The 17,872-nt window shown below is 40.7% G+C and overlaps 1 protein-coding gene across 1 annotated transcript; it reads left to right on the top strand.

The window, feature by feature from the left end:
* Positions 1–447: 447 nt before the first annotated feature.
* LOC139547243 (uncharacterized) lies at positions 448–17,507 on the top strand. The gene is made up of 11 exons (XM_071356311.1): positions 448–528; positions 1,440–1,590; positions 1,699–1,846; positions 2,187–2,447; positions 2,641–2,802; positions 5,417–5,916; positions 14,310–14,392; positions 15,475–15,625; positions 15,756–15,900; positions 16,124–16,384; positions 16,609–17,507. The coding sequence occupies exons 1-11, from the start codon at positions 483–485 to the stop codon at positions 16,792–16,794; spliced, it is 2,094 nt and encodes a 697-aa protein (XP_071212412.1). The 5' UTR covers positions 448–482; the 3' UTR covers positions 16,795–17,507.
* Positions 17,508–17,872: the final 365 nt, after the last annotated feature.

The following is a 17,872-nucleotide window of genomic DNA, read 5'->3' on the forward strand; positions in this document are numbered from 1 at the left end:
AAAAGCAAAATATCTTTTGTACTCATTTTTGTTTAAATATGCTTTCCAAACTCATAGTCTAAGAAAGTAGTGAGGTTATTGGTTCAGTTTGACATAAAGTGAAGGATTTTAAAACACCCTAGTCTTGTTTCTGTTGAGGTCCTGTCAGGCTAGTCAGGGACATGAATGGAAGGAAAAGGAGGATATCTGAGCAGAGATTCAGATGGGTTTTTACTTTATTTAAAAAGGTACTTTTTGCTTCATCTGAGACCACTCACCACTTACAATCAACATATTAAAATGAGTGATATTTCCACTCCATCTACCTTTACCTCAGCTTTCACTTTCAGTATGAATAATCTGCAAGACCACCAAACACCTTCTTGCTGTGTATGTGGGTAGTATGGAAGGGGGGGGGGGGGGAGATGATGTTAAGGTGGTATATATAGAGAGGAGAAACCTGCAGTCTCTCTAATCATCTAGATCTCTGCCTGTCCACCACCATGTACCTTTACCTCCTCATCCTCCTCCAACTCCTTTCCTCTGCTGGTGAGTTGATCTATTCTATACATTATATATCTATGAAGAACCAGCTAGTAAAAAAGGTACAGCTGACTATTCTCTACAAAAAAACAGGCAGTAAAGAAGGAATAGCTGATTATTCTCTACAAAGAACCAGCTGGTAAAGAAGGAATAGCTGATTATTCTCTATATAAGAACCAGCTAGTAAAGAAGGTACAGCTGATTATTCTCTACAGAGAACCAGCTAGTAAAGAAGGTACAGCTGATTATTCTCTATAGAAGAACCAGCTAGTAAAGAAGGTACATCTGATTATTCTCTACAGAGAACCAACTAGTAAAGAAGGTACAGCTGATTATTCTCTGTATAAGAGGCAGCTAGTAAATACGGTATAGCAGATTATTCTCTATATAAGAACCAGCTAGTAAAGAAGGTACAGCTTATTATTCTCTATATAAAAACCAGCTAGTAAAGAACGTACAGCTGATTATTCTCTATATAAGAACCAGCTAGTAAAGAAGGTACAGCTGATTATTCTCTATATAAGAACCAGCTAGTAAAGAAGGTACAGCTGATTATTCTCTATATAAGAACCAGCTAGTAAAGACGGTATAGCTGATTATTCTCTATATAAGAACCAGCTAGTAAAGAAGGTACATCTGATTATTCTCTACAGAGAACCAACTAGTAAAGAAGGTACAGCTGATTATTCTCTGTATAAGAGGCAGCTAGTAAATACGGTATAGCAGATTATTCTCTATATAAGAACCAGCTAGTAAAGAAGGTATATCAGAATATTCTCTATAAATAATCACTTGGTAGCAGACAGTAGAGGTAGCTATTTGTTAACCAAATTGAACACAAATTATGTTGTTTTTTTGCTCCTTGTGTGTCCCAGAAGACATATTTAACATGATATCCTCTTCCCCCTCCTTCCAAGGAGCCTCTGAGAGTGGTATTGTGGGTGGTAAGATAGCTAAGCCCCACTCTAGGCCCTATATGGTCTCTCTGCAACACAGAAGACGCCATGTTTGTGGAGGAATGCTCATCCGAGAGGACTTTGTCCTGACTTCAGCACACTGCTTGAAAGGGTGAGTCAACAACGAATACAAACGCATCGTGTTACGTCTCTCTATGAGTAATAACTCTATGTTGACTGTCTTGTGGTATAATGTTGACTCGTTTCGATTTGTTTTTAGTTCTTATCCTTTAACGGTGGTCCTTGGGGCTCACGACCTAACCGAAAAAGAGAAGAAGAGTCGGCAAGAGATGAAAGTGTCACATTACCATCGACATCCTTTACATCAGAATATAACTCAGTTAAGTTACGACATCATGCTACTGAAGGTATGTCTCAGACATATTTCCTTTCTCTTTTCTCTATTCTTAATGTTTTTTTTGTTAGGATGGTAAACTCACTAATATTACTTTATCATACACAATGTCCTGCTTACAGATATCAACAACATTAATATCTGTCTAGTGAGCCACTTTTTGGCTCTTTGTTCCACCTTAGCTGGTCAAGTGATGCTTATTGGTATTATATTTACATGTACCTTACCCCCCCCCCCCCCCCCCCCATTTCATCCACTACATCCACCCATTTCATCCACTATCCACAATCAACTACTACCAGTTTTTAAGTGGTTCGTTAGAATCTAATTCACAGAATGTTTTTATTTTACAGTTACATACCAACGCCACTCTGAACAAGTATGTGAAGGTCATTGGACTTCCCGATAAAGACAAACGTATCCCGGCCAGAACCAAGTGCTCTGTCGCTGGCTGGGGCAAGACTAAACCAGATATAACATCTGGTGCTGCAGATGTTTTGATGGAAGTTGAAGTCACAATGCAGTTCAACTTTGAATGCGTAAATAAGTTGAAAGATTCCTTTATAAGTAGTCAAATGATATGCACTGAAGATGGACAGAAAGACTTTTGTGAGGTAAATAACAAACGTTTGAATCAAATAATTTGACGAGTACAGTTTGAAACAACACGGAATGTTAGTTGTTATTTAGTGGTAAAAAGATGAGCTCTCCTTTTCCTGTTCCTGTTCCAGCAGTACAATACACTACTTCCTCTCTACTTCCTCTCTACTTCCTCTCTAATTCTTGTTTTTCTGCGACCTTTCCCAGGGAGATTCAGGTGGACCTGTTATTTGCAAGCATAAGAACGTGGCACAGGGTATTGTTGCTTTTTTTGGTAATCACCTGAAATGTGACGATCGTAAGTTCCCCCGTGTGTACATGAACATTTCCTTCTTTAAGTCCTGGATTGAAGAGGTGATTCATGGATATCTTTAAAATATATATATATTAAAAAAATAATGCATGCATAAATAGATATATCATAAATGCATAACATGTTGTGTATGAATATACAGGTAACTGTCAAAATAGTGGAAACGCTTGAGTAAATGAGGGATACAAATGATTTTGAAACATACGCTTCCACACAGGTGTGGTTCCTGAGTTGATTAGGCAATTAACATTATGATTAAGGTCATACATAGAAAAATGCTGGGCAGGCCATTATTTCGGCTACCATGGCTAATGCTACATTGGATGACAATGCCGCCATCCGCAGGACACGAGTGGTCACTGAATGGTTCGATGAGCATGAAAAACGATGTAAACCATATTTCACGGCCGTCTCAGTCACCAGATCTCAACCCAATTGAACTCTTTTACGGGAGATTCTGGAGCGGCGCTTGAGACAGCGTTTTCTACCACCATCAACAAAACACCAAATGATGGAATTTCTCATGGAGGAATGATGTCACATCCTTCCAGTACAGTTCCAGACACTTGTAGAATCTATACCAAGGTGCATTGAAGCTGTTCTGGCTCGTGGTGACCCAACACCCTATTAGGACACTTTATGTTGGCAATTACCTGTCCTTGTCTGCTTAATAAGGCACGTTGCAGATTGTATCTTTAATTTTCTTTCAGCTTTGATTGGTGGAGCTGTACAGTAATGGCATGTCCCACATTCTCTGTTGTTGTTTTTATCAATTACTGGTTTTACTACAATGAAATGTAACGTTTTCTAAAGCCAACTCTTTGTGACACAGTGGTTAATATTTTACATGTGGAACCGATACGTTATTTTTTTAAATGCATTCATGTACTTCAGGATAATATTACAATAAAATGTTTTGTATTTGTTAATTAACTAGTGATTTTAAAATATTGTCAATGCTTAGTCATTGTGTGCATCAATCCTTTCACTTACCCCTATACACTTATGAATTAAATACCACAAACATCCAGATCATTTCCCAAAGCACACCACTTAGTCTGGGAAAATGTAACAGAATGCAGGGTTTCTTGCTGAAATTGTTTAGTCTACTAATCCATAAAATTAAGCGTGAAAAGATTCATCTTTTGAAGTCAGACGAATGTGATCTGACAATAAGGTAAGGACAGTTCAAATTGAAAATTCAGAGGTGTACTTCATTAGACTGTAAATCCAGAGGTAGACTTCATTAGACTGTAAATCCAGGGGTACACATCATTAGACTGTAAATCCAGGGGTAGACTTCATTAGACTGTAAATCCAGAGGTGGACTTCTTTAGACTGTAAATCCAGGGGTGGACTTCATTAGACTGTAAATCCAGAGGTAGACTTCATTAGACTGTAAATCCAGAGGTAGACTTCTTTAGACTGTAAATCCAGGGGTGGACTTCATTAGACTGTAAATCCAGAGGTAGACTTCATTAGACTGTAAATCCAGAGGTAGACTTCTTTAGACTGTAAATCCAGGGGTGGACTTCATTAGACTGTAAATCCAGAGGTAGACTTCATTAGACTGTAAATCCAGGGGTGGACTTCTTTAGACTGTAAATCCAGGGGTAGACTTCATTAGACTGTAAATCCAGAGGTAGACTTCATTAGACTGTAAATCCAGGGGTAGACTTCATTAGACTGTCAATCCAGAGGTGGACTTTATTAGACTGTAAATCCAGAGGTAGACTTCATTAGACTGAATCAGGGCATAAACTTCATTAGACTGTTTCAATATTTTGCCCATTACTCTTTTAAAGTCTTGCAGTAGATTGTCAAGCTGATTTAAGACAAAACTTTAACTCGGCCACTCAGGAACATCCAAAGTCTTCTTGGTAAGCAACTCCCGTATAGATTTGGAATTGTGTTTTATGTTGTTGTCCAGGTGAAAGGTGAATTCATCTCCCAGTCTGTTGGAAAGCAGACTGAACCAGGTTTTCGTCTAGAATGTTGCGTGTGCTGAACACATTTAGGCTTTCCTTTATTAACAAAGGTGATGAAGACTCATTGATTCAAGACATATCAGCTTTAAAATGTTATTCATTTCTAAAATGTTCAACAAACACAATTCCACTTTGACATCATGGGGTATTGTGTGTAGGCCAGTGACACAATATTCAATCTATTTAAAATGCAGGCTGAAATACAGCAATATGACCATTGATGACTGTATGGACTTTTGACCCTGTGTGTGTGTGTGTGTGTGTGTGTGTGTGTGTGTGTGTGTGTGTGTGTGTGTGTGTGTGTGTGTGTGTGTGTGTGGCGTGCCCTCTTCTGTTCCACTGAAACTTGTCATATATGTCTACCTCACACCTAGTTATTGAGAAACCACCATCCACCTCTGTGCTCTTCCTGTTGTTGTTCTATGAACCAACACCGTCTCAGAAATAGACCCTAAAACCCACACAGCTCCACATGGTCTCTGTTGCTAGGCAATACACTCCCAGGAAACAACTTTACGGTGACATTTGCAGGTCTTGCATGCTGTTTCTCACCTTCTCACATCCTCTCCTCTGTGTTTCTGTGGGTTTTGGTGTTTTCATGTCCTGTCCTGTCCTGTTGTTGGGCCTGCAGGTACCACAACCTCAAACCAACTACATCCACCATCTCAAACTGCTGGGCTAGACCTTCACCCTCAGGGTTCTACTGCTGGGCCAGACCTTCACCCTCAGGGTTCTACTGCTGGGCCAGACCTTCACCCCCAAGGTTCTACTGCTGGGCCAGACCTTCACCCTCAGGGTTCTACTGCTGGGCCAGACCTTCACCCTCAGGGTTCTACTGCTGGGCCAGACCTTCACCCCCAAGGTTCTACTGCTGGGCCAGACCTTCACCCTCAGTGTTTTACTCCTGGGCCAGACCTTCACCCTCAGGGTTCTACTGCTGGGCCAGACCTTCACCCACAGGGTTCTACTGCTGGGCCAGACCTTCACACTGAGGGTTCTACTGCTGGGCCAGACCTTCACACTCAGGGTTCTACTGCTGGGCCAGAACTTCACCCTCAGGATTCTACTGCTGGGCCAGACCTTCACACTCAGGGTTCTACTACTGGGCCAGACCTTCACCCTCAGGGTTCTACTACTGGGCCAGACCTTCACCCCAGAGGCTGGACTTGCAGCGTGTCAAGCGTCAACAACCAGGTTCTATTCTAGTGCCTGGCTACGCTGATGCTCATTGACCCGTGCGAGCAGTGTGGGTGCAATGATTGAATAACATGTATGTGTAAATGTATTTTGCAACGGTCGTGCACGCGACACGGGCAGTGTGGTCAGCATCTAAGGCTGATTCTTGCTGTTGGTGCCTGACATTGTCAAAAAATGACAAAAATGTGTCAGGAGTCTGGAGTCTCAGGTTGTAGAGTGGTATTTTGATCTTCCCATAATGTTTTGGAACAAACAACTCAAATGGCGAGGAGCTGAGAAAAGTACATCCTCTCACGTCCACCGAGCCGCTCGGATATGATTCTATAAGGAAATAAATGATTAATTGCAATTCTGGAGAGATGAGAGTTGATCTGTGAGAGATAAAGGTGAGCTTCTCACGTAGCCATGGCAACACATGGTCTTAAATATAGCTTACAATGTTACGCAAATCATAAGCCCAGGCCAACCCAATCCAAATCAACTCTTAAAATATCAGGCCCAGGTAGTAAATCTAATTAACGAAAAGGCAACTCAAATTAACTGTGATCTCCTTTATTCAAATGTTTACATTGTAAAATGTGACTATTACTTTTCATGCCACAAGAGGTGTGAAAAGAGAGATCCGGCCAAATAGGTTCCTGAACGAAACAGAGAGGTACCGGATCCAGCCAAATAGGTTCCTGAATGAAACAGCATGGTCCTAGGGCTCAGGTCCTCCGAGAGGGAGAAAGAAAGAAAGAAAGAAAGAAAGAAAGAAAGAAAGAAAGAAAGAAAGAAAGGAGAGAATTAGAGAGAGCATACTCATATTCACACAGGACACCGGAAAAGACAGGAGAAATACTCCAGATATAACAGACTGACCCTAGCCCCCCGACACATATACTCCTGCAGTATAAATACTGGAGGCTGAGACAGGAGGGGTCAGGAGATACTGTGGCCCCATCTGATGATACCCCCAGACAAGGCCAAACAGGCAGGATATAACCCCACCCACTTTGCCAAAACACAGCCCCCACACCACTAGAGGGATATCTTCAACTACCAACTTACCATCCTGAGACAAGGCCGAGTATAGCCCACAAAGATCTCCGCCACGGCACAACCCAAGGGGGGCGCCAATCCAGACAGGAAGACCACGTCAGTGACTCAACCCACTCAAGTGACACACCCCTCCTAGGGACGGCATGAAAGAGCACCAGTAAGCCAGTGACTCAGCCCCTTTAATAGGGTTAGAGGCAGAGAATCCCAGTGGAGAGAGGGGAACCGGCCAGGCAGAGACAGCAAGGGCTGTTCGTTGCTCCAGAGCCTTTCCGTTCACCTTCACACTCCTGGGCCAGACTACACTCAATCATAGGACCTACTGAAGAGATGAGTCTTCAATAAAGACTTAAAGGTTGAGACCGAGTCTGCGTCTCTTACATAGGTAGGCAGACCATTCCATAAAAATGCTCTATAGGAGAAAGCCCTGGCTCCAGCTGTTTGCTTAGAAATTCTAGGGACAATTAGGAGGCCTGCGTCTTGTGACCATAGCGTATGTGTAGGTATGTACGACATGACCAAATCGGAAAGATAGGTAGGAGCAAGCCCATGTAATGCATTGTAGGTTAGCAGTAAAACCTTGAAATCAGCCCTTGCCTTAACAGGAAGCCAGTGTAGGGAGGCTAACACTGGAGTAATATGCTATTTTTTTTTTGGTTCTAGTCAGGATTCTAGCAGCCGTATTTAGCACTAACAAGTTTATTTAGTGCTTTATCCGGGTATCCGGAAAGTAGAGCATTACAGTAGTCTAACCTAGAAGTAACAAAAGCATGATCATTTTTCTGCATCATTTTTGGACAGAAAGTTTCTGATTTTTGCAATGTTACGTAAATGGAAAAAAGCTGTCCTTGAAACAGTGTTGATATGTTCTTCAAAATAGAGTTCAGGGTCCAGAGTAACGCCGAGGTCCTTCACAGTTTTATTTGAGACGACTGTACAACCATCAAGATTAATTGTCAGATTCAACATAAGTCTCTTTGTTTCTTTGGACCTAGAACAAGCATCTCTGTCTTGTCCGAGCGTCCCACCTCGACAATTTCTAGTGAAATTGCAGGGCGCCAAATTCAAAACAACATAAATCCCATAATTAAAATTCCTCAAACATACAATTACCATTTTAAAGATAAACTTGTAAATCCATCCACAGTGTCCGATTTCAAAAAGGCTTTACTGCGAAAGCACACCATGCGATTATGTTAGGTCAGCACCTAGTCAGTTGAAAACCATACAGCCATTTTCCAGCCAAGGAGAGTGTCACAAAAGTCAGATATAGCATTAAAATTAATCACTTACCTTTGATGATCTTCATCTGGTGGCACTCCCAGGTCTCCATGTTAGACAATAAATGTTAGTTTATTTCGATAATGTCCCTCTTTATGACCAAAAAACTCCTTTTTGTTTGCGTGTTTTGTCCAGTAATCCGAATGCTGAAGTTGCGTGCACTAAATCCAGATGAAAAGTCCAAAAAAGGCCAATAAAAGTTAGTAGAATCATGCCAAAAGATGTTTAAAATCAATCCTCCGCTTGTTTTTGTCATAAATAATCAATAATATTTTAACCAGACAAAATCTTCGTCAATAGAAAAAGAGAAACAAGAAAGGCGCGTTCCCGATCAGGCGCATGATGTCTGGAAATTTCCACTGGCCACTGATTGAAAAGTGCTGTATCTACCTAATTTTTCAGAGTAAAGCTGTTATTTTAACAGTTCTGAAACAATGCCAAAAGACTGGCCACTTGTAGAAGAAGCCATAGAGCTCGTGAACTGGGTCCTAAATTTTGTATGGTGGATAGGCTTTCAATGGAAAAACAGCCTTTCAGAATAATAGTACTTCCTAGTTGGATTTTCCTCGGGTTTTCGCCTGCCATATCAGTTCTGTTATACTCACAGACATTATTTTAACAGTTCTCGAAACCTTAGAGTGTTTTCTATCCAAATATACTAATAATATGCATATCATATCTTCTGGGCCAGAGTAGCAGGCAGTTTAATTTGGGCAGCTTTTCATCCAAAATTCCGAATGCTGCCCACTACCCTAGTGAAGTTAAAAGTAGAACGTTTGCAGCCATCCACTTCCTTATGTCTGAAACACAGGCTTCCAGCGAGGGCAGTTTTGGGGCTTCACCATGTTTCATTGAAATGTACAGCTGTGTGTCATCTGCATAGCAGTGAAAGTTAACATTATGTTTTCGAATGACATCACCAAGAGGTAAAATATATAGTGAAAACAATAGGGATCATAAAACGGAACCTTGAGAAATCACCGAAATTTACAGTTGATTTGTCAGAGGACAAACCATTCACAGAGACAAACTGATATCTTTCCGACAGATAAGATCTAAATCAGGCTAGAACTTGTCTGTGTAGACCAATTTGGCTTACCAATCTCTCCAAAAGAATGTGGTGATCGATGGTATCGAAAGCAGCACTAAGGTCTAGGAGCACGAGGACAGATGCAGAGCCTCGGTCTGACGCCATTAAAAGGTAATTTACCACCACAAGTGCAGTCTCAGTGCTATGATGGGGTCTAAAATCAGACTGAAGCATTTTGTATACATTGTTTGTGTCACGAATCCCGTTTCCTGAGTCTGTTTTTTTGCCTGTGTTCTGTCCTGGAGTGTTTTTTCCGGCGTCCTGGAACGCACCCTGTCTGGTTGCCGGGCAATGTAGCCAGTTGGGAGAGTTCTGATTACCCGCACCTGTATCCCATCAGCTATCTGCACACCTGGTCCTGATCATCATCTCTCCTCTTCTTAATCCCGGACCTGACATCCATTCCCTGCCGGATCGTTAGCCATGAACAGTATGTTGTGCCCACGAACCAGCCTCCAGTTGATAGAGTTTGTTTTGTTTTGGTTTGTTGTTTTGTACGTCTTGCTTGCCTTTAACTTACCTCCGTTTGTTCTGTCTACAGCCATTCACCCGGAACCCATATCCCATCCCTGTCTGCTCGTCGCCAGTTTTTGTTTATCCCTTGGATCTGCCTATCCACTCCCATCAACACACCTCCGCTGCCCGCTCCGCCACCTGGAACTATCTACCTCCACGTTCTCATTTATTAATAAATACTCACCATCTTCATACTCACCTTGTCCTGGTCTGCTTCTGGGTCCTATTTTGGTAAACCCTGACAGTTTGTCTTCAGGAAGGCAGTGAGTTGCTGTTCAACAGCTTTATCTAACATTTTTGAGAGGAATGGGAGATTCAATATAGGCCGATAGTTTTTTTATATTTTCTGGGTCAAGGTTTGGCTTTTTCAAGAGAGGCTTTATTAATGCCACTTTTAGAGAGTTTGGTGCACATCCGGTGGATAGAGAGACATTTATTATGTTCAACATAGGAGGGCCAAGCACAGGAAGCAGCTCTTTCAGTAGTTTAGTTGGAATAGGGTCCATTATGCAGCTTGAAGGTTTAGAGGCCATGATTATTTCCATCATTGTGTCAAGAGATATAGTACTAAAACACTTGAGTGTCTCCCTTGATCCTAGGTCCTGGTAGAGTTGTGCAGACTCAGAACAACTGAGCTTTGGAGGAATAGGCAGATTTAAAGAGGAGTCCGTAATTTGCTTTCTAATGATTATGATCTTTTCCTCAAAGAAGTTCATGAATGTATTACTGCTGAAGAGAAAGCCATCCTCTCTTGGGGAATCCTGCTTTTTAGTTAGCTTTGCGACAGTATCAAAAATACATTTCGTATTGTTCTAATTTTCCTCAATTAAGTTGGAAAAATAGGATGATCGAGCAGCAGTGAGGGCTCTTCGATACTGCACGGTACTTTCTTTCCAAGCTAGTCGAAAGACTTCCAGTTTGGTGTGGCGCCATTTCCGTTCCAATTTTCTGGAAGCTTGCTTCAGAGCTCGGGTATTTTCTGTATACCAGGGAGGTAGTTCCTTATGACAAATGTTTTTAGTTTTTAGGGGCGCAACTGTATCTAGGGTATTGCGCAAGGTTAAATTGAGTTCCTCAGTTAGGTGGTTAACTGATTTTTGACGTCCTTCGGAAGGCAGAGGGTGTCTGGAAGGGCATCAAGGACTCTTTGCTTGTCATTAATGAACATTTTGAACATGTTCTGTTATAATCTCCACCCGGCACAGCCAGAAGAGGACTGGCCACCCCTCATAGCCTAGGTTTCTACCTAGGTTTTGGCCTTTCTAGGGAGTTTTTCCTAGCCACCGTGCTTCTACACCTGCATTGCTTGCTGTTTGGGGTTTTAGGCTGGGTTTCTGTACAGCACTTCGAGATATTAGCTGATGTACGAAGGGCTATATAAAATAAACTTGATTGATTGATTGATTTGGGTTGTCTGAGAATTTATAGCACGACTTTTGATGCTCCTTGGTTGGGGTCTGAGCAGATTATTTGTTGCGATTGCAAACGTAATAAAATGGTGGTCCGATAGTCCAGGATTATGAGGAAAAACATTAAGATCAACAACATTTATTCCATGGGACAAAACTAGGTCCAGAATATGACTGTGGCATTGTTTAGGTCCGGAGACATGTTGGACAAAACCCACTAAGTTGATGATGGCTCCGAAAGCATTTTGGAGTGGGTCTGTGGACTTTTCCATGTGAATATTAAATTCACCACAAATGTGAATATTATATGCTATGACTACAAGGTCCGATAGGAATTCAGGGAACTCAGTGAGGAACGTTATACACTGCTCAAAAAAATTAAGGGAACACTTAAACAACACAATGTAACTCCAAGTCAATCACCATTCTGTGAAATCAAACTGTCCACTTAGGAAGCAACACTGATTGACAATAAATTTCACATGCTGTTGTGCAAATGGAATAGACAAAAGGTGGAAATTATAGGCAATTAGCAAGACACCCCCAATAAAGGAGTGGTTCTGCAGGTGGTGACCACAGACCACTTCTCAGTTCCTATGCTTCCTGGCTGATGTTTTGGTCACTTTTGAATGCTGGCGGTGCTTTTACTCTAGTGGTAGCATGAGACGGAGTCTACAACCCACACAAGTGGCTCAGGTAGTGCAGCTCATCCAGGATGGCACATCAATGCGAGCTGTGGCAGGAAGGTTTGCTGTGTCTGTCAGCGTAGTGTCCAGAGCATGGAGGCGCTACCAGGAGACAGGCCAGAACATCAGGAGACGTGGAGGAGGCTGTAGGAGGGCAACAACCCAGCAGCAGGACCGCTACCTCCGCCTTTGTGCAAGGAGGAGCACTGCCAGAGCCCTGCAAAATGACCTCCAGCAGGCCACAAATGTGCATACATACATTTACATACAACTTAGCCAAATACATTTATACTCAGTTTATCACAATTCCTGACATGTAATCAAAATGACCTACTGTATTGTTTACCTACTGTATTGTTGACCTACTGAATTGTTGACTTTCTGTACTGTACTGTTGACCTACTGTACTGTACTGTTGACCTACTCTACTATAATGTTTACCTACTGTTTTGTTGACCTACTGAATTGTTGACTTTCTGCACTGTACTGTTGACCTACTCTACTATAATGTTTACCTACTGTACTGTTGACCTACTGTACTGTACTGTTGACCTACTCTACTATAGTGTTTACCTACTGTACTGTTGACCTACTCTACTATATTGTTTACCTACTGTACTGTTGACCTACTGTACTGTACTGTTGACCTACTCTACTATAGTGTTTACCTACTGTACTGTAGACCTACTCTACTATAGTGTTTACCTACTGTACTGTAGACCTACTCTACTATAGTGTTTACCTACTGTACTGTAGACCTACTCTACTATAATGTTTACATACTGTACTGTTGACCTACTGTACTGTACTGTAATGTTGACCAACTATACTGTACTGTTGACCTTCTGCACTGTACACCTACTGTACTGTTGACTTACTGTACCATACTGTACTGTTGATCTACTATCCTGTACTATACTGTACTGTTGACGTACTGTACTGTTGATCTACTGTACTGTACTGTTGACCTACTGTACTGTACTGTTGACCTACTGTACTGTACTGTACTGTAATATACTGTACTGTAATATATTGTACTGTACTGCACTGTAATATACTGTACTGTACTGCACTGTAATATACTGTACTGTACTGTACTGTAATATACTGTACTATACTGTACTGTACTGTAATATACTGTACTGTAATATACTGTACTGTAATATACTGTACTGTACTGTACTGTAATATACTGTACTGTAATATACTGTACTGTAATATACTGTACTGTACTGTACTGTAATATACTGTACTGTAATATACTGTACTGTACTGTAATATACTGTACTGTAATATACTGTACTGTACTGCACTGTAATACACTGTACTGTACTGTACTATACTGTACTGTACTGTAATATACTGTACTGTACTTTACTGCACTGTTGACCTACTGTACTGTACTGTAATATACTGTACTGTTGACGTACTGTACTGTTGATCTGCTGTACTGCACTGTTGACCTACTCTTCAGCAGAGAACGGGGTTCCATATGGACCACCTCCACTACAAAGACTGGTTAAACTTGGAACAGAACCCCCTACAGAAAGACTTTGAGGTAGCAGGCTTTACTTGAACTGGGACAATATTAATTGCAGCTTGACTGGGACGGCAGAACCTCCAGAACCTCGGCAGAACAGTACATGGAGATTTAGAATCTATTCCCTTGGGACAATTATGAAGTGTTTTTTTGTTGTTGCTGGAGTGTAGACTTGTGTGTCTAAAAGCAAAATCAGCATTTGTATAAATGTTTGTGTAAATATGCTTTCCAAACTCATAGTCTAAGAAAGTAGTGAGGTTATTGGTTCAGTTTGACATAAAGTGAAGGATTTTAAAACATCCTAGTCTAGTTTCTGTTGAGGTCCTGACAGGCTAGTTAGGGACATGAATGGAACGAAAAGGAGGATATCTGAGCAGACATTCAGATGGGTTACAGCTTTGCAACCTGGTCATTTACAACTACAAACCATTTCGGCGCAAGTTAGACATTACATTTGTGTCAAAACGTATTTTAACATAACAAAGTGCTCAGTGAGGTAGTAAGCAAGGTTATTGGTTGAATTGTATAGTCAGGTAAGCATGTTTCCTGTTGATGTCCTAACAGGTTAAGGACATGAATAACATTCTAAAGAGACATACGGACAATGTACTTTGTTTTAAAAGGTGCTTTTTGGTATGAATCATCTGAGGCCACTTACCACCAACTTAAAAATGTGTGATATTTCCACTCCATCTCACCTTACCTCAGCTTTCACTTTCAGTATGAATAAGTGTATGTGGGGGTATGGAGGAGGGAAAGGGGTAGGGGGGGGGGGGGGGGTTGTAAATGTGGTATATATAGAGAGGAGAAACCTGCAGTCTCTCTAATCATCTAGATCTCTGCCAGTCCACCACCATGTACCTTTACCTCCTCATCCTCCTCCAACTCCTTTCCTCTGCTGGTGAGTTGATCTATTCTATACATTATATATCTATGAAGAACCAGCTAGTAAAGAAGGTACAGCTGACTATTCTCTACAGAGAACCAGCTAGTAAAGAAGGTACAGCTGATTATTCTCTATATAAGAACCAGCTAGTAAAGAAGGTACAGCTGATTATTCTCTACAGAGAACCAGCTAGTAAAGAAGGTACAGCAGATTATTCTCTATATAAGAACCAGCTAGTAAAGAAGGTACAGCTGATTATTCTCTACAGAGAACCAGCTAGTAAAGAAGGTACAGCTGATTATTCTCTATATAAGAACCAGCTAGTAAAGAAGGTACAGCTGATTATTCTCTACAGAGAACCAGCTAGTAAAGAAGGTACAGCTGATTATTCTCTATATAAGAACCAGCTAGTAAAGAAGGTATAGCTGATTATTCTCTACAGAGAACCAGCTAGTAAAACAGGTACAGCTGATTATTCTCTATATAAGAACCAGCTAGTAAAGAAGGTATAGCTGATTATTCTCTACAGAGAACCAGCTAGTAAAGAAGGTACAGCTGATTATTCTCTACAAAGACCCAGCTAGTAAAGAAGGTACAGCTGATTATTCTCTATATAAGAACCAGCTAGTAAAGAAGGTATAGCTGATTATTCTCTACAAAGAACCAGCTAGTAAAGAAGGTACAGCTGATTATTCTCTATATAAGAACCAGCTAGTAAAGAAGGTACAGCTGATTATTCTCTACAGAGAACCAGCTAGTAAAGAAGGTACAGCTGATTATTCTCTATATAAGAACCAGCTAGTAAAGAAGGTATAGCTGATTATTCTCTACAGAGAACCAGCTAGTAAAGAAGGTACAGCTGATTATTCTCTATATAAGAACCAGCTAGTAAAGAAGGTACAGCTGATTATTCTCTATATAAGAACCAGCTAGTAAAGACGGTATAGCTGATTATTCTCTACAAATAACCAGTTGGTAGCAGACAGTAGAGGTAGCTATTTGTTAACCAAATTGAACACAAATTATGTTGTTTTTTTGCTCCTTGTGTGTCCCAAAAGACATAGTTAACATTATATCCTCTTTCCCCTCCTTCCAAGGAGCCTCTGAGAGTGGTATTGTGGGTGGTAAGATAGTTAAGCCCCACTCTAGGACCTATATGGTCTCTCTGCAACACAGAGGATACCATGTTTGTGGAGGAATGCTCATCCGGAAGGACTTTGTCCTGACTTCAGCACACTGCTTAAGGAAGTGAGTCTTTCTTTGTCGTAGACAACAAATTAATCCAGATGCAGTTTGTTTTGTTGCATCTTGTTACGTCTCTTGAGGAATTATTCTATTTCATTCTATGTCTTGCCACCCTTTTTTGTTTTTCTGTTAGTGCTTATCCTTTAACGGTGGTGCTTGGAGCCCACGACTTAAAGAAGTGGACGAAGAGTTGTCAGAAGATTCAGGTGTCACATTACCATCGGCATCCCTTACATGAGAATGCAACGCAGAATAGTTATGACATCATGCTACTGAAGGTAATCTTCAAGACACCCCTAATATCTCCTTTCTACAGTGTATAGTACTTATTTTGTATAAACTTTAAATGAATGCAGGGCCTTATAAGAAATGCATTCAATTGATACTGATTATCTTCACTGACATGAACGTTTATACAGTTTATTCAAGGTTTATTCTGAATTATACAAATAGAATATAATAACTTTACCCAATTTTATTTTACTTATTTTCCTCTTATAGTTAAAGACCACAGCTCGTCTAACCCAGTATGTGACGGTCGTTGGACTCCCAAAGGAGGATGAACATATCCCAGCATCCCCCAAGTGCTCCGTAGCTGGTTGGGGCAAGACTAACTCGAACAACAAACAGGGTTCAGACGTTTTGATGGCAGTGGCGGTGATGGTGGAAGATAACTCTGAATGCAAGACCGTGTGGCAGAAATACTTTGACATAAATCAAATGATGTGCACTCGTACTACCGGAGGGAAAGGATTTTGTCAGGTAACTAAATTGAATTTAGATCAAATGATTATAGTAATAGTAGAACCAACATGCTGTAGAGGACAACCAGTACAGGTTTTAGTTGATCAGATAAGCAGTGTTTATGTCTGTGTAACATTACTGTACTGGAACACTAAAACAGTCTTTGAAGTGTTCACTTATTCTCCTTTGACAATCACACTTCTGTATGTCTGTTCTCTAATTCCTGTTGTTCTGTGTTCCAGGGAGATTCAGGGGGACCTCTTATTTGTAACAACAAGGCACAGGGTATCGTTGCTTTTAATTATGCTGAGAGATGTGATGATTCCCAATATCCTCATGTGTACATGAAAATCCCTTTCTTTATGCCCTGGATTAAAGAGGTGTTGCACGGATATGGTGCCAACATGTCTTTAAACAAGCAGGAATAAGTAACTAGAAAGTACTGTGACGCTAGTGTACAAACATAATGGTATCTATTCCTGCATAAATACACTGCTCATCATGCCCTGGATAGAGGACACGTTTCTGATAGAGCTAAACCGTTACCCTTTCATAGTTGTTAGAGAGAGAGACAGAGAGAGACAGAGAGAAAGAGAGCGACAGAGACAGAGAGAGACAGAGAGAGACAGAGCGACAGAGACAGACAGAGAGACACAGAGAGAGACAGAGAGAGACAGAGAGAAAGAGAGCGACAGAGACAGAGATAGACAGAGATAGACAGAGAGAGACAGAGAGAGAGAGCGTGCGTGCGTGCGTGCGTGCGTGCGTGCGTGCGTGCGTGCGTGCGTGCGTGTGTGTGTGATGTGATGATCCTAAGTACCCCTGTGTTTACATTAACAATTATTTGTTCGTCCTGGATTGAAGAGGTGATTTGTGGATATTGACAAAATGTCACAAAACACAGTTCTATAATGCATTGATAGATACATTTTAACATGTTGTGTGCTATAAATATAAATGAATCTATTTCTGCCTAGTACACTTTGTCTGTTGTATACCTTAAAAAACAGGAAATACATGTCTCAGCAGATTTTATTTTGTTTACATTTGCAAATGTATTATTCAGATCGGCGTAGCTATCCAGTGCTGGCGTGCCCCCAAAAAACTGTTAAAACGTTTATTAAATCAAACTTTTCCTCAAGATACATCCTTACTGTGTCATATTTTACATGTTGATAGGATTTCATATCTGGTAACTCTTTACAATAAGGTTACATTATTTGTCATAAAGTAATGTACGTGATTAGAAGTAATTAGACATTTTGGCAAAACTTTGTCAACCTATTTATAAAGTTAATAATCGACTCATCATTACTAGATTAGATATAATCAACAAATTGTTGGTAACATTACAAATCATTTTGTTTATCAAATCAATCTTTATTTAAAATTGCAATACACTTTACAGTAAAAATCTAAAGGTAGATCAAAGGAAAACACGCTGGAGGAATAAAGGGACTTAAATAAAGGAAAATAAAACAGAATTCATTAGACTGTGGCCTTAAG

This window comes from Salvelinus alpinus, chromosome 20, assembly GCF_045679555.1.
Source record: "Salvelinus alpinus chromosome 20, SLU_Salpinus.1, whole genome shotgun sequence".
Lineage (NCBI taxonomy): Eukaryota > Metazoa > Chordata > Actinopteri > Salmoniformes > Salmonidae > Salvelinus > Salvelinus alpinus.

Coding starts and splice junctions, on each gene's coding strand:
- LOC139547243 (XM_071356311.1), top strand. CDS start 483: ATGTACCTTTACCTCCTCATCCTCCTCCAACTCCTTTCCTCTGCTG. Junction 1,591..1,698: donor TCAGCACACTGCTTGAAAGG/GTGAGTCAACAA, acceptor ATTTGTTTTTAG/TTCTTATCCTTTAACGGTGG. Junction 2,803..5,416: donor AAGAGGTGATTCATGGATAT/CTTTAAAATATA, acceptor CTGCTGGGCTAG/ACCTTCACCCTCAGGGTTCT.